Source organism: Acyrthosiphon pisum, chromosome A2, assembly GCF_005508785.2.
Source record: "Acyrthosiphon pisum isolate AL4f chromosome A2, pea_aphid_22Mar2018_4r6ur, whole genome shotgun sequence".
In the NCBI taxonomy this organism is placed as follows: domain Eukaryota; kingdom Metazoa; phylum Arthropoda; class Insecta; order Hemiptera; family Aphididae; genus Acyrthosiphon; species Acyrthosiphon pisum.
The window spans coordinates 34,653,072-34,677,234 of NC_042495.1; the positions used below are offsets into that span (position 1 = coordinate 34,653,072).

The following is a 24,163-nucleotide window of genomic DNA, read 5'->3' on the forward strand; positions in this document are numbered from 1 at the left end:
TTTAAAATTATCACTGGAGTTTTCACCAATCCGTTTCTTTCATAAATATCAATTTTTTCTTTCTTAGTAACTTGCTATAACTTACCGCTTACTGAAACAATTTTGAACTTGTTAATATTTATTTTTAGTGACGAGAGTCAGAAGTCAAGGATGTGTTTGGATAAAATTTAATGTTGTGTTCAAAGACTTTCATCAGTATGGCTTTGAAAACGATAATAACAGTTAAATATCAGTTTCTATCGATGATGGTCTGTGAAATAAAGTCCTTAAAACAATATTTAGTAAAAAAAAAGTCCCAGTCATAGGAAAAAAGTGTTACATATATTTTCAACTTGCTCACGGTATAAACAATGTGACTGAATGGTGGAAAAATCAGTTAGAAAAGCTGTTAAAATAATCATTTATTGAAACTTAGATAGAAAATATAAATGGACACTTATGTGGAAAAGGCAAAATTGTTTTTAGATGATGTAAGAAATTCAAGTAACTAAAGAATCTTAGACAAACTTATACTATAACAGTGGTTCTTAACGGGGGAAAATACGTATCAATGAATATAATATTTTCAAATTCTTTTTAATTATTATTATTATTTAAAAGTATTGTATTTTTAAAGTTTATATATATATCCACAGCAATGTGAATGTCCAATATTAGAAAAATGTATGAAAATACATAACCATTATTTATAGACTTATATAAGTCTATAGACTTCAAACAGTTCAAGTAAAAATCATACATGACGTTCATTTTATTCTAATCTTTTATTATGTCAGTAGTAGAATTATTTTGCAACAGTAATACTTTCAACAGGTTTAAATTCAAAAAAAAAATCCTTTTGGGTGTCGACCAAGTATTTTATGTTCTGGACGGTTAACCCCACACCCATCCTGTTAGTCTATATTACAATAAAATCACTATAACCATGATAAATATCGGTGCTTCAGTAAGGCACGCCTTTTTGACCCTATACATGACACTCAATTTTAAAATCCACTGAAATTTACATATAGGTAAAAATTAATATGTAAAAAGATATTTAATTTTACTTCGATTATATACCTATTATACCTTTTATAATTTCACCATGGTGTACACTATACGTATAAACATTGTCTACTCTTTATTGATCAATGATATTATAGTCGAGCGTTAATCCATTGTTGGCTTTGAATATTTATCAAATGGTATGTAAAACATAAATAAAATACTCATTTTAGGCTTTCGTGATTTTTTAAACATTTTTTAAATAATATACTGAGTTCAAAGTCAATTCAAATAATTATTAGGTTTAATAGGTTCTATTGCTCTAACTTTGTAATACAGAGGTACATTGTAATTTTTAGGTACATAATAATAATATAATAATGTTGAATACGTGTGAATTTCACATTTATATGCCTATAAATATTACATTTTATATTTGCTTATAATTACATTAATATAATATATTTGACTTGGTATTTAAAGTGGATATTTTAAAATAATTCATGCGTACTTATACCTATACTCATATAATGACGTAATGTATTATCTTTGTACCATACGTCTGTACCATTTTTTCAAATTATTGCTTTTTTAATGAACACCCCCTTTATTTACTGTAAACTATTTAGCGGATAATTTTGCTAAACATTTTGATTTACCTGTTTCAAAAATCAAACGATTAGTTTTCAGTTATAAATATGTTTATACTACATATTATGATTAAAGTCCTTAATCCTTAAAAACGGTTTTACAAAAATATAAAATATATGTAATAATGAATCTGGTATTTATTATACTTGGATAATTTTTACAAATTATTAATGTTGATATATTAATATTAATCACTAAAATGTTCAACCCACCAATCTAAATAGCTCCTATATCTCCCAAATCCATTATCATGAACATAATAATATGTCCTTAGGACAATAGCCCTAGTACGGACAATAGTTTTATATTATTCTTAGTACCTAGTACCTACATAAAGTTACATAACTAAAAAACTACCCTTACGGATTTTCAGAAAAATAATTTACAGTAAAACTTACAGTAGAAAATATGGGTTCCCAATTTGAAAAACAGAAGTTTTTATCTCTAACTGGTACTCTTTAAGTAGGTAGGTTATAAAAAATATCGTCTTTGTAGGTATATTTAAAAATGTCCAAAAATAAGATTTTGAGTAACTGCATAATGAAAATAAAAATGGGGGATTTTCATGAGTGGTGAATCACCCTGTGTAACTAATAAACAAAGTAAATACAATATGTATAATGAAATAAAATAAACATTCATTGATCATAATGTAATGGTGAACAAATTTGTATATTATATATAATATATATACCTTAAGGTTCTTCCTTTGGCTTTGATGTTACTGTATGTCTGTATATATATGACACTGCAGAAGCATAGTAAAAGTACCTTAGTCTACTTATATTTTTATTTTTTGTACCTATACTATTTTTTTTTTAATACCAAATGTTTGTCGGATCGGTCACCCCAGTAGTGAACATTATTGATTAGACATGCCGCTGATTTGTAGGGTGTGCTCCATGTTTACTTACTATTAAACACGTCATTACATAAAATATATATATAAATCAAGATAAAGTTATATTTTATTAAATAAGTGATATGAATTACCTATACTGGCCATACTCTTAGTACAGATATTTAGTATGGATGGAATACAAATTAGTATATACAAATTAAACAACTATAGATGTAATTTGTATACGAGAATAAATATATAAAAATTAGTAATTATACTATTATAGTCAAAGGCATAAGTTTCCAATTTTTTTTTTGGGGGGTGGGATTTACCTATAATGTTGACAAGACACGTGGAAGTTATGCGGTGGGCATAATCACAGAGTGGGGGACCCACATAGGTACCCATATTCATAAAAATATAAACAATAATTATTAACTATTATACATCAAGTTATATATTGTATAGGTATTTATTTAAGTGTAAGACTACATTTTTTTTGGAAGACAACAATTCTCAATTAACTTCATGTATCGTAGCTCACAACTCTCATTTACCTATATCATTATCTATCAGTTATCACTTACATAAAGTATAACACATAAACAACATTTTATATTTTAATAATTATTACCTATTGGCTTTATATTCTAAACTGTAGGCTATAATATAATAAATAATAAACTATAAAGTAGGTACATACTTGATTTGGAGGGGGGACTTGGTAGATATTTGGGAAGGGCAAATAAGTCCTTAACAGCTACCCTTCTTATTTACACCAATGGTTATTATGTATTATACATTTGAATGTGTATTTTACTATTATTATTATCATAAAAATATTTTGTTATGAAATTTTGATATTATATAAATGATAAATAACTAAAATTTGTTATCATGCAGTAAGAAAACGGGAAACTAAATCGAAATATAAAGGACAAAAAAATAGTATACGTTTATACATTTTTTTGTTTTTATACATGTCTAAATAAGGTATTTTATTTAATTTTGCAGTCTGCAAAGTCTAAAATTATTTTTACCCATGCCATGTCAGTGACAGTCATATCATTATTATTTATCATTAAACTTGAAACTAGGTCAGCGGCTAATTATATTTTATTAAAGTGAAGAATATTTCTTATTATTGAAAATACGATTATTAAAATATTGTCTAAATGTATAAACAACGTAATACACACAATAAGAATATAATAAGAAAAATATTTTAATCAATTGATCATTTTCTATTATAATTTATAATATTACCTATATAAATATTAAATACATACACACGGCATTATAGCATGCACCTGCCACTTTGTTAAAATCCGATTTGAAATGAGGATATACGGTGCAGTGATTACTTTTTTGTACACATCGCAATTCTCTATAGGCTTTTTTTCATATATAAAATATCATCATTCTTTATCGTATTAAAATAATATACATACCTACGCGTGTTAAAATTAAAAAAAAAGCCCATGACACATTTAAAAAACTAACAAATGTATTCGACATTGAATTAAATAATTCACAAATTATATTTTAGTGTAATATAATAATATATATATATAATAATATATATATATATATATTATAAATATATAGTATTAGACTATTAGAGTCTATTGAATATAGGATATAAAATATTTTAAAATATAGAAAATAGTAGCGTTGCATATACCTACTTACTTACATAATATACAAGGTGTAACAGAAAGACTTGACCAAAAAAAAAAAAAATGTATGCTATTTAAAGGTATGACAAAAATTGTTAAAATTATCTGATTAGTAAATAGCTTAAGAAATATAAACATGGTCATGTTAGCAAAGTTATTACATTCCAGATTAATTTAATCAAAAAAATATTGATATTTTAAAAAATTCTAAAAAATAAACCATTTGCTTTAGATATATATTTTTACCATCCAAATCATTCTTATAATCAGATTCACAAATTGACTATTTTGAATTTATTCAAAAAAATTTAAATCAAATTTAAATTTTTTTATTTTTGGTATTAAAAAATAAAAATAATTTTTTTTTTATTACACGTGTAGCGCATGTGGCTATAAATTATCTATATAAAAAAAAAGTTTTAAAATATTGATTAGAACAAAAGTTATTCTAAAAGTCAGTTCTATCTGTTACATCCTGTATATCATTTTTTTTTTTTTTGTTCTGTTTTTTTTATTTATATTCACATTACATTTTTTTAACCTTATAATATGTGCACTTACCACAAACTGTCATTACACAATATTCTTGTAATTGGAAATTTTTTTCCGTAAATAAAAATTATTATTATTATTATTATTATTATTCTATTTATAGTTGAAAATAATTTTCATTTCATTTTTTTAGGTAGCTGATGATAGTATACATTTTTAATTTAATGACAAAAATGTAATGATAATTTCTATTACTTTTAGGCAATCGAAGTCCAATATCGAAAAGAACGACCAAAAACATGAAGCTGGTAAGATTTTTTTTCCATGTTATTACTTATAAGTTATTATCATTTGTAATTTAACACGCTAAACTAATACCTTACTAATTGATTTTTCTCTGAAACTAAAAAAGCAGTATACCCTTTCACTTAATTATACGTGGTCTCATTCTATCTAGTTCAAATATTTTTTTAACAAACTTTTAAAAATAGAAAACTTTACCTACTCCATCACATTTTGTTTCTACTATAAATAAATTTAAATTTAAAATAAACAACTGGAAATTATGACGTAACTTGACTTCAAGAAAAAAAATATATTTACATTTTTTTTTTTACATTATCATTAATTATCATTTTAATTGAGTGCAATTTATACATTTTTATTCACTATTAAATAGTGCAATTTAAAATATTAAATATATGTGTGCTATATTATAATATATTATATACATTACATTTATAATAATATTTAATATTTGAATGTATTGAAGTTACCATAGTGTACACAAGCAATTAAGTACCTACTAAAATCATAAATGTGATTTAAAATATTGTCACAGTAAAAACTTTCGGAAATAAGTAGTTATATTAATTTTGAAATAATAATATTCATCACTTTCTTGATCTGAAAAACTTCAGAAAATTATACAATTCAATAAGTGTTATAGAAGTGATTTACTGTAATTATTATAACATTTTATTATTATTCAACTTAATTATTATTATTTTATTTATATTAAATTATACATTATATTACGTATAACTATATTTTATACTTCTGCATCGTTTTTCATTTAATATATAGAATAGATAAAATAAATCATATAATATTATATATTTGTTTTGTTTACTGGCCCATATATGTAAATAAATGTAGGCCATAAACGTGTCTTTAAAGTATTCGGTACTTGAGAAAAAAATCAGCCTTGCCTAATATCAATGTGGCCGATTTTTCGACAAGTCTTTTAGTATGTTATCGACGGTCCAGTCGACCGTAACACCCCACCGGAGTACTGTTTCTCAAGCACCAACATGCGCCTTCAGATTATCTTTACCGATGAAAGTGAACAGTTTACTTTAGTATTTTGTATTCTTTGATAATATACGTGAACATGCGATTCGCATTTAGATATTGGTGTATTGATCATTTTTATTTTCTGTGCCCTGTCAATATAAATAACACAATGCCGGAGTACGAAAGTACAAAGTCGAGGTTAAAAGACAAATACCATAGGCCCAATAAGTTAAGAACAAAAATAGGTAAGAAACATATTTGAAATGTAACCAAAGAAAAAAAATATTTTATACATTTACAGTTTACCTCAGAATCTTTTCAAATTTATTTTATTTATTAGATAGGTGCCTATTAGATACTTTTTACTTACTGATAAAAATAAATATTCACAGCACAATTATTGGTGTTTCTATATTTAACGTCAACTAATATTAGTATAATAATAGCTGCATATTTTTTTGTTGTTTATGTTGTTTAAATAATTTATTTTCGAATATATTTATTGTGAGGCTCTTCACATATTATGTGATATGACTATTTACAAAAATATTATTTTTTTAAATTTAATATTTTTGTCTAGTAAATCTATACATTAAATTTTATAATATTACATATAAGAAGTTTTCATAAAATATTGAGTAAAATACAAAATATAGGTATAATCTACCTATAGGAGTTCTTATTTTAATTTACATATTTAAATAGTTTTCGTACAATTTAGGATAAGTAAACTACAATACTCTGTATAATATCATATTTATTAAATTACTTAAAGTATTTGTTTAATATTATGTTAAATTTAAAAATTACGAAGTGAAATTTAATTTGAAAAGAAATGTCAATAAGAAAATATATAGCTTAAGGATTTGGCAAAAAATAAAATTCACTTTTTGATAATATTTGTTTTACCTCCTGTACGGTATTCGTATTCTTAATAAAAAAATATAATATATGCAGTAGTATATTATTATTATTCATTTATTTATTGGAAACAAGACTACTGTTGTATACAAATATATATTAGTAGAATATATACGGAGAATACAAGCATAGACAATTTTAGTTCATACGTTTAATTCTTGTAAATTATGAAAAGTCATTGATTACTGATTAGACATTAGTTTATTACAGAACCTTCATCAAATCAAATTCAAATTTAATTTATACTTTTAATTAAAGAATTCGTAATATTGTTTATTAGTGAGCTTGACTATACAAAAATAGGCCTTGCACGTCACTCCACCCACAGGAACTACACCCATCCTGTCCATAATTGGACGATTAGTCTCAATAGTAAATAATATGCAAGTTCTAAATATAAAATAGGTAAGCAACTGTGTAATTCGTTTTTATTATTTAAAATCTAACTATATATTGCATTATTGAACTTAAAATAACAAAGCTATTTGTTGTTTATTATTTATTTACCTAATATAAAACTTGTCACTTAAAGATTTTTTTAAGAAACATAAGTTAATAAATTAATGATATATTTTATAAAATTAACAATAAAATAATAATAATTAATAGAAATATATAGGATGCTAAAATTAGTAATTTAATCATAAAACGGTACTAGGTGTCACTAAGAATGATTTAAAATGTCAATGGTATTATAATAAAATTTAAATTATCCTTATTTAACTTAGTACCCAAATGTCTTTATTATTGGATTTTTATACAAATAAAAAAATAAGAATTTATGATCAACGATCGTATTATTATAGATTTTGTACACAATTGTAATAATTATTTCTGTTGCTTATAAAACAATTTATTAGAATATGTAATAGTTTAACTGTTCAACTTTATCAACACTACATTGTATTAATAATACACAGCTGTAATAATAGGATATTTGATCCTATATAATACATATATATTAGGTATACACTATACATATATTAACCACCCCATATGCACAGTTCCGTTGACCTGTGTCTATTCGTCTGTCATCCTTTTCATTGTGCGCATGTGTTACCAACAAAAACACGCGTACATAAATTAATGACTATTGTACGTGTGTGAGTAAATAATGAGTTTGTGTGTGTTTACCCATCTCCGGTTTTTGATGCTATATGTTACTTCCTCTATTCGGCGGGTGTGCCCTATCCAATCTGTGCTCACGCAGCGGATCTACCACAGTCAGTCGATGATGCTGAACACCATTGAACAAACATAGCCCACTAACCGCTAAATAAAGTCCTATATTGTATGTTAGATATATTACGAATAGTTTTTTTAATTTTGTTGTGTTGATTTGATAATATACTAATGTTTTTATAAAATATATCCCGGATTATTATAATTGCAGAAGCTAAAGCAAGTGCAGATATAAGTGTAAGACCAAATTCAACCGAAGCAGAAACACCGAATAAAAAAAGTGAGTAAAAAACAAATGTTAAAATATGTTGTTTAATTTATTTATATAATATTATAATTATATACTAACACCATACATATAAGAATTGAATGCGAGTAGTTTCAATAGTGGAAGTAAATTTTTAATTTTATTCAAACACCTATATTTGGTAGGTAAATATTTTTAAAACGAAACGATTAACATAATTTTATTTCGATTTTATTTTAAACACATTTATATAGTAAATAATAAATAACTTATAAGTACTAAATATAAAATTAATCTTATAGCGCTCTTATACAAATATCAAAAAAGATAGCCCAAAATATATATAATTGCCTATAGGTAAAAGAGTACGAAAGCGTAGGAGGAAAAAGAAACGCGCAGACTCGCCTGAAAAATTAAATGGTCAAAATCCGAGAACTGTACCAGATAAAATAATTGAACCCACTCCAGAGCTGACGCAAATAACGGAATGTCCAAAAATAAAAATAATACCAGACAATTCAGATTCACGAGTTGATGAATTAGAATGGATCAAACAAAATGAAGCGATCTTAATAGCTGATTTAAAAACACGTCAACAAGCTGGATTACCAATTCAAGTAGTAGTCAGAGTTGAAAAAATTACACCTTCGGTACCAGAATATTGTCAAATTATTCCAGACTTTTGCTACTTAGATGTTATTAAAGAAGAAACAAGTGCAAGCGATGAAGATCCAAAAAAAGAAACTTGGGAATGTTCCGAAAAAATTAGAAACAAGAATAATTTCAAAAAATTACCTGAAGATTGTGGTTCAAATGTTGAGGAAGAAAAACATCATGAATTAGAAATCATTTCAGAGGTTAATACAAGTGAAATTATCACTTCAGAATGTCAGCTCGAAAGACTAGAGTCTCCGTCTTTAGTCAGAGAATCGGAGATTCTCAGATTTGCAGATATCGTTACTACTGAAAACGAATGTGTGAGTGATTTGGAAACACTTGAACCTTTAAAACGGTTATTAGATGTATATAATATAGACAATAATGAATGTATTGACCGGGAAGCACGGATTGTTTCAAACAAAAATAATTTAATTAGTGGAAATGATAAGGACCATTTCACTACGGAATATATAAATGTTAACAAAAGCCCAATTCAACATGAAAAAATAATAAATAATAGTATAATTGTAAATGGTAATGGTAAAAAAAATCAATTCATAACAAATACTTTACTCGATATAGAATCATATGAAGATTTATACTTTCAAAAATATCCTGTTGAAATTCATTGTAAAGATAAAAAAATGAACCACTTGGATATTGTAAATACAAAAACTCAACTTATGAATTCCTCTGCTTCAGCCGAACTTTCACGTGAATCGATCATGAACAAAAATAATGAATTTTCGAAGAATGTTTTTAATAACCATCAAGAGAACACGGAACACGATGTAGAATCTTCGGACGATAGTACTATAAAACAATGTAAGACATACGACCACAAACAAAAATCAAGTAGACAAAACAAAGTTTCCATTAACGATAAATTAAAACAAATAGCCAGATTACTTCAGGATGATACCGATGATTACGAAGAAATACAATCTTCGCAAACAACTTCTAGATGTGTTTCAATAGGTTCTGATGCTGACGTGGATACCGATTGGGTAAGTTTCACTCTCTCTGACGGCGAGTCATCAAAGTCTTTATGTCTATCCCCTAGTCAGTCGAGATCGTGTCACGCTCCGTCCACTACTTCTAAAACATCTGAAATTATTGATCTGCACAAAAAATTTCTCAATAGAACAATAAGTCCAAATGTATCACCACGTCAAGATATGACACCCACAGTAGATATTTTAAGTTATAACAAATCCCAATCACAGTCACCTTCAAAGTCGTATAGTTCCGAAGTTTTCGACGAAGCGTGTCGAATGTGCGGTACTAGTGACGAACCATTATCTGATGCTGAATGTCTAGTGTCTTTGCGCAAGTATCGAGAAACACGATCTAGATTATTGGATGTAATCCAAAAAGAGCAACAACTTAATCGATCAGTCATCGATCGACCGTCATCAATGCCTACATTTATGGACACGCTGTCGTTTCCCGACAACCACACGAGGGAACTCATGTACGCAGAGTACATGGAAAAAGTGAAAGAAAGAGAAAACAGACTTCAAAATAAAGTAATTAGAATAACAAAGGCCAGTAGACCGTTGTCATCAGGTACCCTACAATCATTAAATGATATCGATGCAGAGTTTGTAACCAAAGCCCGAGAGAGGTTGGATAAGTTGGGCGTCGAGGCAGATGTGCATATAGAAGTGAAGGATGAATATTATCCAAAGCACTTGGTGGACATTGTGCCGGAAGAAGAAGTTTGCATCGAAGAAGTGCACATGAATGGTGAGTCAAGTGGATTGAGAGTGTGTGTACGTTTTTGTTTTATTTTGTTTTACTAACACGGTTTTTGCAGTGTGGCCAAGTCTAATTACGTTGCTTCGATAAGAATCAGCAGAAGAAATTTCTAAAATAAGCTGCAAATGTCCATCGTTCTGAACATCTTACAGTGATTTTTGTTTCCATAGACATATAGACATATAGTTGTCAGTTTTGTGAACAGTTGATGCCGATATAATTTGTTCAAGACGTGTATACATGCGTACCTACTTCTTTCACGCGCGCACACACACAAACACACACAAACACACACACACACACACACACCACACACACACACACTTACAAACTTTGTGGCACTATTTTTATAAATGGTATACGACACGTCGGACGACTGGACAGACCAAATTCTGATTCTATAATTAAAACAGAGTAGAGAGAGGTGAGACGAAACCTTACACGATTTTTCTGCATACGGTGGAATAGCAAAATAAATTTTTAAACATGGGCAATATAGTGTTTAAACTTTTAAGTACAATAAATATGATTATTATATTATTATATTGTATACCTCTATCACATCAAAGTAATCTAACAACAATATATATTATTTTGTTTAATATTTGATTTTTAAAATTTAGTCAGGACAAATAACAAAATATCTAAACGAAGGATATCTGATTGCTCACTTCTTGACGAAATCGATCAAGTTTTTGGCGGATTTTTGACTAGGAAAAATATAGGTTGGTTGATAAACGTATAATTGCTACATGCATGCACAATGTTTTGCATTAAGTCTGTGCGCATGAGTTCGTAGCGTTTTGTGATTGGTCCAAATAAACGTTAGGTATTGTTAATTCTCAATAATGAACAAAATTGATAAATTGACCCATAGTAATAAATATATTTTTAATTTATTTTTTAAATATACCAATGTTCATAAATTTGATTTCGCAAAACTATTACTAATCTATTAAAACAAACCATATTATATATTAATATATTATCATGTATGATATTTAGTATCATACATGATAATACTATAGATAATACTATTATCATACTATAGAAATATAGTATATGTACCTATTACCTAATGTAAAATAGATTATATTATTTTATAGACTATATTGTAAAATAATTTGTGGTACTATATGTTAAAAAAATGTTATGGAAAGTACCTATAACCTGTATAGTATCTACTAACAATTATGACAAGAAACTGAAATATAATAATAATATTATCGTTATTTCGATAACATTTTAAATATCTTGAAAAAAATATTATGGGTAGGTAGGTATATTATAATAAAATACAGTTGTAAAATCATCCAGTAAACAAAATATTCTGATCAGTAAAGTTTTTGTAAATAAAATATAAACAATACAATTTAAATTATTATTTACAAACTCATTAACTAAAAATTATTAAAATTAAATTATAAATTAAATTGAACATCATATCATGATTTATTGTAATGTATGACTTGTACAATGATACAGAGTACTTATACTAAAATTGTATGGGTGAAACTAACCTATAATATATAGCTATATTTGATTATAATGACCAACTATAAGTATAAATGTATAATAGCAAATATGGAATACTAATACTGAAATAATTTTTAAATAGGTACTTATTTATTTAATATTTTATTACTACGATGATACTGACTATATATTTTGGTTAAGAATCTATTTTTAATTTGTAAATTAATTATTACATTTTATCACTTTAATAATATAGTTTTTAATAAGTAATAAGTATATGTACCTAACTATAACAAATTAAACACATGTTTAAAAAACTTTCGTAAATTGTATTGATTTTGCCTTAATTTTTATTAATATTATATTATACTTAAGTTTTAAATAAGAAGGTATCTGTTTTCTAACTGAATAATAATTAATTATAACAAAACAAATATTGTAGTGAGTAGGTACAAATATTAAACATATAGATAACTCAATATGATGAATAATTTTATATATTGGTTGTTTAAGTTGTATAATATAGTCTACTAGAGTACTATTATAGGTACTATACTTTATTACCAATTTGACGCCGATTTTTAAAATATTGTTTTCAATAAAATTCAACTATACTTACTATTATTTCCAAAAATAATTGTATTTTGCGTTATATAAATATTATGTAAATAAACGAAAAACAAAATTTTACATTAAGCCTCCGGTAAATCTAATAATAAAACAGGTGCCGCCCGAAAGTCGGCCACCGTCGAGTTTCAAAGATCATTAGCCAATATTTTTTTTTTCATTATTTTTATTTATACAGTATATTTTTATGTTCATTTTTACTCCCACCCGACAAAACTCGAACAGGAGATTTCCCGCGGTATTTAAAAAAAAACATTAACGCGCACACTATTCAAACCGACGCCGGATCGAGCGCGTGGCAAAAATGTTCGTCGCAAACCGTTAAGTTTCGTTTCCGGTGTTTTTTGCACTCCAATATTAAGTGTTTAAAAATTATTTTTTGTTAGTGTATATGAATTAATTATTATATATGATGCGAGATAAAAGCAAAATTAGTCCACAGTTCAGAGCTGACGTTAAAAAAGCAGGTACGCTATTTAATTGATTCAATTTATTTCTGAAAAGAAATTAATCAGTAATCAATCTCAAAAATGTCATTGGAATTAAAGCTTTAAATGCTTATCTATAATACTGTGATTATAATAGCTAGTATAGAAATAGGTTTATTATATTATGTTCTATTCGTACTTTGAGTGAATTATACTTTAAAATAGGCGTACTGAATTGTGTTATTACATATTATAACGCAAATTCATAAAAACTACAATAACAAACAGATACATTTTGTTCCTGTTCTTAATAAATGTTGTGAATAAATATTGTTTCTAATAATAATTTTAACGAATAGGTATTGTTAAAATAATTGTATTTATATTTTTTTACTGACTATTTTGTTTGATATAGACAAATAATATAGTAGGACTAGGTACTGAATTGAAATATTATAATTTATAATATAGTCGATATTGATTTAGTTATTTAATTGGATTTTTTAATATAATCCACCGCAATTGATATTCAGTAAATATGTATTACTAATGTCCTAAACTTATACTTAGTAGTGTATTTTCCCATAAAAATTCATAGTACCTATATATGGAAAAATCGGACTTTTATAGAGCTTTAAATTATTTATACTTGTCTGAGTTACGTATTATCATGGTATATAAGTTATCATAAGTATTCATTCTAAATATATTTTAATTTTTCAATTTTTTAGAACATAGATTACGTAGTACCTATATAAAATAGGTAGGCACAATAAAATATCAACATTTTTATAATATAGTGTAAGTCAATTTGCCCAGACCATTTGCCATTTAACTTATTTATAAAAATAAACGCATTTGTAATTAATATCATAATATATTATTATAACAAATCGATTATGATGGTATTCATACATTATAAATACACTTATAATTTATAAATTTATATAATTTCTTAAAATAAATCAAACAACACATTTTATTTTTTGTATACAAATTGCATTAAAATTCTTGTCTACATTTATTTTTAACAAGAATTTTTTCTAAGATATTCTATTTAAGAAGAAAAAAACATAATGTTGAGACGTTGAGTTATGCTAATTTTCAACGGGATAGAACCCAACTTTAATGGAATTTAGAAAATAAAAATCATCGTTTTAATTAATAAATTGCATTTTATATGTCAATTTTATTTATAGGTAACTATATTAATCATAATATAATTTCAAAATGTATTAATATTTTACAATGGGACTGAGGATTGATTAATATTAGCAATTAAAATTACTGTATATGTTTACTTACTGGTAATTATTATTATATTTAGTTATTCGTTACAAAATGTCAAAATCATTTGATATAACTTCTACTTTATACAAATATAATTTAAACATCATTGTTTTTCGTTAATTAAAACATATTATATTTCTGTAATAGCTATTTTTATATGTAATTAAAAATTTAATTTTTACGATTCAATCTATAATACATATTTGCGATATTTTAGATATTGTTGTCATATAAGTTATTACCTCAGTTTTCTTAAGACAAATTTTGCAAGAATAAATTACATAAAATATGTATTAAACCATAAAAAAATGTTCATGTGTGATTGCCAAAATCCAAAATCAATGCCAGGAAATCAAACTATCAATAATACATTTTGTTACTTCAACTTCCGTTTATATATATAAATTGATTTTTTTTCGATGGCCAAACGACATTACCAAATCACTTTTGACTCCATTACAAAGTAAACACATAAAAAATATCTCATATGATAATAATTAATATTATTTCATTATTATATAGGCTCGTCTTATAAGTATATATATTTGTTTTTAATATAATATACTTCACCATCTGGCACAGATGAGTTTGACCATTTGCCAATATGTGTTTCTTTTTTCAGTCTTTAATCTGTCCATTCGTCTGAAAGTGAATCATTTTTTTCGCCTCGTGCGCTTTTTGGCTCTAGATTACAGTATTATATGTGCAACGTGCACCTATGCGAGGCGTGGGTGTTTTTATATTAAAAAAAAATAAGTATGTTATCAGGCTACCCATACTTATTATTATTATATGTGCTATACCTATCGTTACTATCAATTGTTACACTACACTATTTATGATTTTCTAAACGAAAACATAATAATTATTCACATTATTGAATTAGTTATGTTGTTTTTGTAGTTATGTATTACTAGCTCGTAATATTATGTTGATCTACCTACTAATTAAGTTATGAAAATTATTTTAATTTTATTATAAATAGTATACTGAAAGTGTTATAAAGCAATGTCTTCTTTTCTCGAAAATATTTTTGTAAATATTATTCCATTTATACTACATATAATATAATATAGGTATCTAATGTAAAAGCATTATTGTGAATTTTGTTCAAGGTGTATTTATATTTAAAAAAAAATGTAAAGTATATATAAAGTATAAATATCTAATATCAAGTATATTAGATAATATTCAGTGCTTGAATTTAGGGGTGACGTGGGGAGGAGTCCCTCTTATATTTAGAAAATATTTATGCGTACCCCTTCTAATTATATCCAAATCATTAATCAATAAAATATTTAAATATTCAGTTACTCTCATATTCTTTACACTTTGAACTTTTGCACCCCCCTTTTGTTTTTTTCACTATTCAAGCATTGATAATATTCCAATGACTTAGTAACTAATGCGTACAACAAAAAGTAAAATACACTTACTTTATAGTTAGGTACCTAGCAGTTGAGTATATTGAATTTATATTTAAAAAACTGAAATTGAATGTATTAGATATTATTTAAATAGTATTTTTGTTAATGTAATAACTATAATGCAAAAAGTACATTATTATAATGGTTTAGTAAATTGTATGCATTTATTAAAAAAAAATTAAAACTCTATGTATTAGATAATATTCGGTTAATTAAATAACTAGTTAAGTTATACATTGTTATTTTTATCTTATTTACTTTGAATAAAAACCGTTTTTTATCCAGAAAATTACCCTTAATCAGACTTAATTATATTCTTACATACGATTATACAATAGTGTACAGCTAATAATGAATTATAATTTAAATCATTTACATTACTATTCATAATGTACCAACTATTTAAAATTCGTCAATATACAAATATTTAAAAAAACAACATTATTATAGAATACAAATAAAAATTAAAACACACCTGCGGGCTGTGACCCAATCATTCAAGTTCGGCGAGTACGAAAAAACCATATGTTTTAATGTTAGCGCCTATCGAGTGCAACTTTAGTTAAACAATTTAGTATTATGTTTAATGCCTTAAATGGTAAATGTGCGTACACGATTTATCTTTTTGAACAATTAATAAGTCGATATAAGTTGAACAGTTACATTATAAAACTAAAGCATGTGTATTGTGTGTGACTTGTTAGAATTAATTTCATTGTTGGTGTTGGCCCTAAGACCTCATCGTATTGATAATAATGATGATAGTAATGATTGTATTTGTTCAGGTGTCTGGTCACCAGAGCTAAAGCATAAATCATTGGACTTAGAGAATATCTCAAGAAAATTAGAAAAAAAACAACCACGGACCGAACTACCTCCAGTATGGACACCCAACTCCAGTCCAACACCTGAGAGAAAGTCTTACAAGCCAGTCAGGTTCGAATCACCAACGTTATCACGAAAGTTAACCGATGCGGATACTAAAAAAGTATTAATTTTAATATTTGATTAATTAATCAATAAAGATAAGAATTTAAGAACATCAACATTTTACAGGTACCTTCAAAACCACCAGTTGACTTACCTGTATTGAGCTCTCCACTACCACCTCCTCCCCCTCCTCCATCATTACCATTGAAAACGCAAGGTAAGAAGCACAAAATATTTTAATTATTTATTTTGAAAATTATTGTCTTGCACTTGGCACTTAACTTTATCACTATTTTGGTGGAAGGCGATGAAAATGTTCATAGCACGGACAGAAGACTTCCGAGAGTTCAAAGCCCTACCGTTACACTCCTTCAGAAAGCAAGAGGTATAACATACAAAATCTATATAAAATCAATATTTTAATAATAATACTTAGGAGTTATTATGACGATAACACCAACAAGTGTTTGTCACTTGTTTTTTTAAAATATCTTACATATAGAAATGCAAAGCTACAAATCTCCTAGGTATATAGATAGAAGTGTCATGTAGGCACAGGCGTAACTAGACCTTAAAGTTAGGGTGGCTTCAGCCCTAGCATTTTGTAATAAGTATATTTTTAATAAAATGTACAGGAGCCTGGGGCTTAAGAAATTCTGAGGGGACTAAAGCCCACCCAAGCCCCCTAGTTACGCCTATGCATGTAGGTCTAAAATTGGAGCTAGATAAATTTATTTGGAGGAGCTGAACCCTAGATCTATTTTCCATTAGCTTTGTTACATAATATATATATACCTTTTATTTATATAATTATACATTTATACATAGGTAATTAAATTTTTTGGAGGATCTGGAGGGAATTTTATATTTAAGAGAGCTTAGTCCTCAAGTACCTACTATCTCCTCTAATTAGTAGGCCTTGCATTTTATAGAATATTTTAGCAACGTAATTGTGTTCAACTTGTTAATATTGTTAAAGCTAAAATTATGTAGGCATATAAATAGGTAGGTAATAAATCATATTAAATTATAATTTTGATCATCGATGTACGGTGGTAGTATATTCATAAATATACAATACCTGTCAGACGTCAGTTGTTCTACTATATGAGCCTATACCAGTATATACCTATTATACCTACATGCATGATGCATATTATATTGTTTGTTTTAATATTTTTTTGTATGATATTACTGTGGCATTCATATTGTATAATGTATAGTATAGATACTTGCGTACACGTTGCAGCATGTGATTATTTAGTATATATCCGTCATTCACTGTTATCAAATAAAAATAATCACTTAAATAAAAAATTTCAATTGCATTTTTGAAATAGCACTAAGACACCAAATTTCGCCTAAGATGCACAATTTTTCTAAACAGTTTAATAAATGTAATTTGTTATAAGCAACCTTGACTTACCATTTTCATTTTATACTTGATTTCTGTTTATTCAATAATTCAATCAACACCTACGATGTAATGCAGCACAATCTAAGACTGATTTAGAAGATTAGTTACATGTAAAATTAAGCTTCAGTTATTGATTGTGAAATTTAATTCTGTGCATGAAAATTATATTGGAAAGTGGGAAATATTTAAAAAAATATTTTATTTTAAAATACAAATTACATATTACGGGTTTAACTAATTAAAATCATCAACGATCAAGTAATGCATTAATAGAGAGTTATAATATTATTTTGATTTTTCGATATTAAACATAATACATTTCATTATTTCAATTACATTTAGATAGCTTGCAGTGAACGGTGTACCTTCTTTATTCTAAATTAAATTATTATATAAATTATGATATTTTAAATTTTCATAATAGATAATATTACAAACATTAGATAATCATTATGTAAAGATATTTTTATGAATTTAAACTCAGGTACTCACTAGTATCTATTTAACCATTATACAGATGACATATCTACTTGATCGTTTTATAATTCACCACACTTATGCATACATCAATTGTAATTAAATAGTTAGTGTTCAATATTTGTATGTCATTGAAAATTTTTTCTATTTGATTATATAATAATTATAACACAGAAGTATTTATAAATAATTTCAATGATGTAAAGAGCGAATGCGTATAATTAGTTTAATTTTTTACATTAGCCGTGAACCTCGAGGAATAATATTTATATTAAGTGACCAATAAATGTATGATAATAATTATTGATATTTTTATTTACAGAAGGACAGTTACCAAAAGGCTCTGCATACCTCAACTCAGAAGAATATAGTATGGACAAAGAAAATAAAACTAGAGGTTCTACTGTCAAACGTAATGTTGAAACCCAAGAAATAAGTAAGTACAATTATGAAAAAAAATAAACAGCAGAATAAATTATCATAATATGTTTTTATAATTTTTATTTGTAGCTAAATATATTAATTAATATACGTGCATGAGGGGGGAGGGGATGCTGGTAAATTATGAGTATATTATTATCATATAAACATTTCTGAAACTTAAAAGTTCGACGTTTTTAATATTATATTAAAGTATGCCCACGCTAATGTTTAACACGCACGTATTCGTGATTCGAATGACATTGTAACTCTGGATAATTTAAAACATTTATCAGTTGTATGAACACGTGATATGTTATTAAGATAAGACCCGTCTATAGTGTGAGTGTGCAAAAGTGCACGTATATACCTACTTATAAATACGCAACATGTATGTTTTTTTTTATTTTAAAACTTTATAAATGTTCATAAGCTTAATTCGTAAAAATACAAGTTCTATATTGTTATTCGATTTCATAATTGATTTTTTTGATATATGTTTAGAATATGCATCAAGGCGCGAATATGACAGTCTGCAATCGGATGAGAAAAAGCAAAAAAAAATGGTCGAAATCAGTCAAAAAAAGTATGAAGGCATCGGCCCGACAACCAAAGAAGGAATTCCAATCGTATTAAGATCGGTGCGTACAATTATTTAATTATTGTTTTCTAGATATAGTATTTAAGATAATAAAACTTAAAACTTAAAAGTGCCTAAGATTCAGATTTTATGCAAGAATAGTGACTCAGTTCAAAAAAATAGATTTTCCAGTAGGTACAGCTACTTAAAGGATTTTTGTTTCTTGCAAGTTGCAATGCTCGTTATAATAGTGGATTTATAAAATTAAAATTTATTTTTGGAAATTTACATTAGTGTTTACTTTTCATACCTACTAAAAATAATAAGTTTGTGTGGGTAGGTAGGTACCTAATATTTAGAATAACCTCCAAAAATGATAGATTTTCAATTTTCATCCCTCTTTAGAGCTATGACATTCTTCCTAAAACTTATATTTACATTATATTGATATTATATCATGACGTCTACAATAATAATAATATATGATTAGTAATTGCATATACAAAAACCATTATTTTATTATTAATTAATAAAAAATGACACTTTATTGTAAAAAAAATGTCAAAACAATAATATCCTAATTTGATTTGTGTCACTCTTGCAAATAATGTTTTTTAAATATTTTCAATTAAACTGGCACATTTTTATTTGTGTAACTTTAGCCGAAACTTCACGGCGTTGTCACTTGGACTGTTAGTATATAATTAGATTTGTGACATGATAATAAACTACTAATTAGTGATTATGCATTTATGCGATAAGAGAAAAACTCTACAGCCTGCTATCCTGCGGTCATTTTGAGAATCAATAAAAATTTCGTTCTTGCACATAATATAATTAATATGAGTATAGTTTTGCTATAAATGTTCATAATAATTTCGAAAATAGCGATTTTTGAGTTGTGTCACTATTATTGTCACTGACATCATGCAGTCTATTGGCCATTTGTCCGAAACGTTAATCTGATTCGATACAAATTATTATTTTGTGATGCATAATTTGAATTTAAAAATGTTACTTATTACTTATTAGTAAGCACTTAATGTTAATGCTCTAAAAAATCGAAAAATACGCTTATGCGCTATCAAGTAAAAAAATATGCTTAGAATTCATTTGAAATATACATCAATAAAAATTAATTAATTATTCATTAATTTAATTTTTATTTAATTTATTAATAATTTAATTAACTAATCCAAACTTTATTTTATTTAATAAAAAATTAAAAAATTAAAACAGTAAATAATGTTTAAAATTAAACTTTATGAACTTTTACCTTATCTGACTAAAAAATACATATATCTATATGTTATTAAGTAGAAACTAAATAAGTATAAGAAATATTTTATGTAAAATAAAACAAAAAACCTTAAATATGCACTAAAAGCATGATGAATAAAAAAATATGATCAAGCAAGTAAAATTCAACAAATATACTAAAATATGCAATATTAAATTAATAATTTTAAATATTTAAGTAATGAAACAAATTTCTATTTTATATTTGGTACCTATTTTATTGCATAAGAAGGGAAACAAATCGAGTTATCGTATTTAGCTACATGTTAAACATTTTTTAATTACATTATCCCGAACCCTTAAATAGTGATTATTAATTATTTGTTACATGTTTTTAGGAAATCAAAGAACCAAATCAACCAAAATGGTACAAACAGATGTATGAGTCTTTACATAAATTTCAATCCGATGGCAAGTATTTAATATTGAAACTATCAATTTAGATTTTTAATTTATATGAAACATACAGAAAAAAAGTGGATAAGTGGAAGTCTCTCTGCTGTACAGTAGGTTACAAGTGGGTCACTGTAATGGATGGTGTTAAATTTGAATTCAATGATATAAAATCATTGTAGGAATATGAAAAAGTAAAAACGATTCTGAGCGAAGATGGTATGTCAGTCTAGGTATAAGACATATTATATACTTATCTATGGTATTACTTAATAATATTTAATGATATTATTGTAATTAAAGTAATTTATTTTACTATAAGCATTAGTACAATAGTAGGTTAAATTCATTTTTACCAAAAAAATTATATTTAAAAATGTTATTGTATGTATAAAATATAATAATATACTCTAAAAGTTTCATATTTACCTACCCGGATAATATTTTTAAATTACAAAAAAACTAGAAAGGTTATTCTTGATTTTAATATGTAATTTCGTACAAATTTGAATTTAATATGTCTGTAAAAAATAACTGTGTTTATATATTTTTAGATTTTTTGGTACACTATAAACTATTAATGAGAATCTCTGTTTTAAATTTTAAATTCTTAGCCATAAAAATTGAACATTTTATAATTTTTAATTACAATAATTGATAATTTTCAAGATTTTGTTAAAATCTTTTGTCAACATTTGAACTTTAAATAATTATAAAAAAAAATAGTCACTATTGACCCCTTTAATATTTATCAACTGCTATTAAAACAACTTATAAAGAACCTTGTATTACATTTTCAAGCTTTTTTACCCAACAAATACAATTTTGCGTAAAAATTCCTGTTTTTTCTTAATTTTTGTTTATTTATTTATTCAGATTAATAAGAAAAAATGGTAATTATTTACTTTTGACCCCTCAAACTACCAACTAGATTCACTTTCCACAAGATACCGAAGTTCTGCACTTCTGCCTCTAAAGTTCATTGTAGACACAAAAAAAACAAAAAAAAACATCGCTCCGCTCAGAATCTAAAATTTACATATTATTTGAATTTAATTTTTAAAGTTAGTTAAATTATTACTTATTATTATAGTTAAAAATAATAAACACTTAATTAAATTATTGAATATTATTATAACTGTAAGTTGACAATATTACAGATGAAGGGGTAACAGTACGATACAAAACATTATCGCGAGGTGATAAATCTATATATTTACAGTTTTATATTCAGTAGAAAACAATATTGAAAAATGCTTAGCTTGACTTATCATTAACAAGTATCTCAGTTTTTAAAATCAGTTATAATTGCATCAGAATTACAATCTGTTTAATGTTTATTTACGATTTTCTTAAAAAATATTAAAAACGTTTAATGAAATGATGAAATACTACTTTTTGTTTAACTATTATGGCTTACTTAGATTTAAAATAGATACTTAAACTAATTTTAGTATAATATTTGGTGCAGGTATATAATTACTAACATGACATAATAATAAACAACCATGGATGTTGCTTAAAATTGTAAAATTTCGTGCATTATTAACCATGTTGTATATATTATAGTATTTATTATTTATTAAACAAATATAATATAGGTTATATATTTTAACAATTTATTTGTAACATTCATTTTATCTACTTATTATAGTTAATGAAGGTATTGTAATATTCATGTTTGTGATTTTGGTTATTATTAATGTAGATTTAATTTTATAGGGCCGAAAGCCAGAAAAGGTGACGGATATTCATCAGAACCGGAAAAAGGGTATGAATCAGATTTTGGTGAAAACAGACTGTTTCAAAATTTAGACGGTGAATACACGAGAAATGTTACCATGAGAAGATCGTAAGCATAAACATTGGTCGGTTATGATTATGATTGTATATATTTAATGTAAATATGTTTGAAGAGTATCTCCTGTAAAATGTGGACAAGACAAATACAAGAACCAGCCAAGACCAATTGAAAACTATGAGCCAGGACATTCTTCGATAGCCGAGAAGGAAACAAAACAGTGGTGGGACGAAGTTATGAATACTTTTGACGGGGTAAGTCAAACCCCCTTATTCGTTTTGCATTAACGTGCGCATGTAAATATTTTCTCTTAATTTTCAGGATTCAGAACATAAAATTCCTCCTCCTCAAAATCGGTCATCGTCAAAAAAATCAAATTTGGCTCAGTGAGATAATAAATATGATTTACTATTTATTACTTAATGCATTTTAATTAATTGTTATATTCTTAGAGCTTTAAAAGAATCTGGATATGATAGCGATTCTACATTAATATTTAAAAGGCAAGAAAATCAATCGCAATGTCTTTCACCTACTGAACAAAAAACTGCATATAAAGTAATTCAAAGTGGTGGAGAAGTACCATTCCAGGGCTTACGAAAAACTTTTCCTGAACGGCCAAAAGGTTGGATTATTATGTTGTTATAAAATAATAATACAAAATAAGTTTAAGTTACTCTATGAACACCAATATGCACATAAATATACTATTAACTAATTACGCAACAGCTATCAACATGTTAACATTTCGTTTAAGAGGATGCTACCCATGGATTTGTTGTCTCCGTCTTACATACATACGACATGGCAAATTTTCGTTCACTAGTTTCAATAGTGAGCTGTTAATTTTGATATTAGAGTGATTTGACCTATCATTAATT

The 24,163-nt window shown here is 26.0% G+C and overlaps 1 protein-coding gene across 13 annotated transcripts in view; it reads left to right on the forward strand.

The window, feature by feature from the left end:
- LOC100167639 (sorbin and SH3 domain-containing protein 2) overlaps positions 1-24,163 on the forward strand; it is a 59,862-nt gene that overhangs the window by 21,528 nt on the left and 14,171 nt on the right. For 5 of the 13 annotated variants that reach the window (XM_029490810.1, XM_029490812.1, XM_016805498.2 and 2 more), the window contains 14 exons: positions 4,912-4,958; positions 8,261-8,329; positions 8,654-10,705; positions 16,751-16,953; positions 17,022-17,112; positions 17,200-17,280; positions 19,112-19,225; positions 19,714-19,850; positions 21,427-21,499; positions 22,642-22,680; positions 23,204-23,333; positions 23,398-23,536; positions 23,604-23,668; positions 23,735-23,907. In XM_029490810.1, the coding sequence (XP_029346670.1) occupies positions 4,912-4,958; positions 8,261-8,329; positions 8,654-10,705; positions 16,751-16,953; positions 17,022-17,112; positions 17,200-17,280; positions 19,112-19,225; positions 19,714-19,850; positions 21,427-21,499; positions 22,642-22,680; positions 23,204-23,333; positions 23,398-23,536; positions 23,604-23,668; positions 23,735-23,907 (3,413 nt within the window). Of the gene's footprint in view, positions 1-4,911; positions 4,959-8,260; positions 8,330-8,653; positions 10,706-11,340; positions 11,443-12,920; positions 13,288-16,750; positions 16,954-17,021; positions 17,113-17,199; positions 17,281-19,111; positions 19,226-19,713; positions 19,851-21,426; positions 21,500-22,641; positions 22,681-23,203; positions 23,334-23,397; positions 23,537-23,603; positions 23,669-23,734; positions 23,908-24,163 lie in introns of those variants that run through there. The other 8 variants (XM_016805501.2, XM_016805500.2, XM_029490811.1 and 5 more) reach the window with 6 other exon arrangements.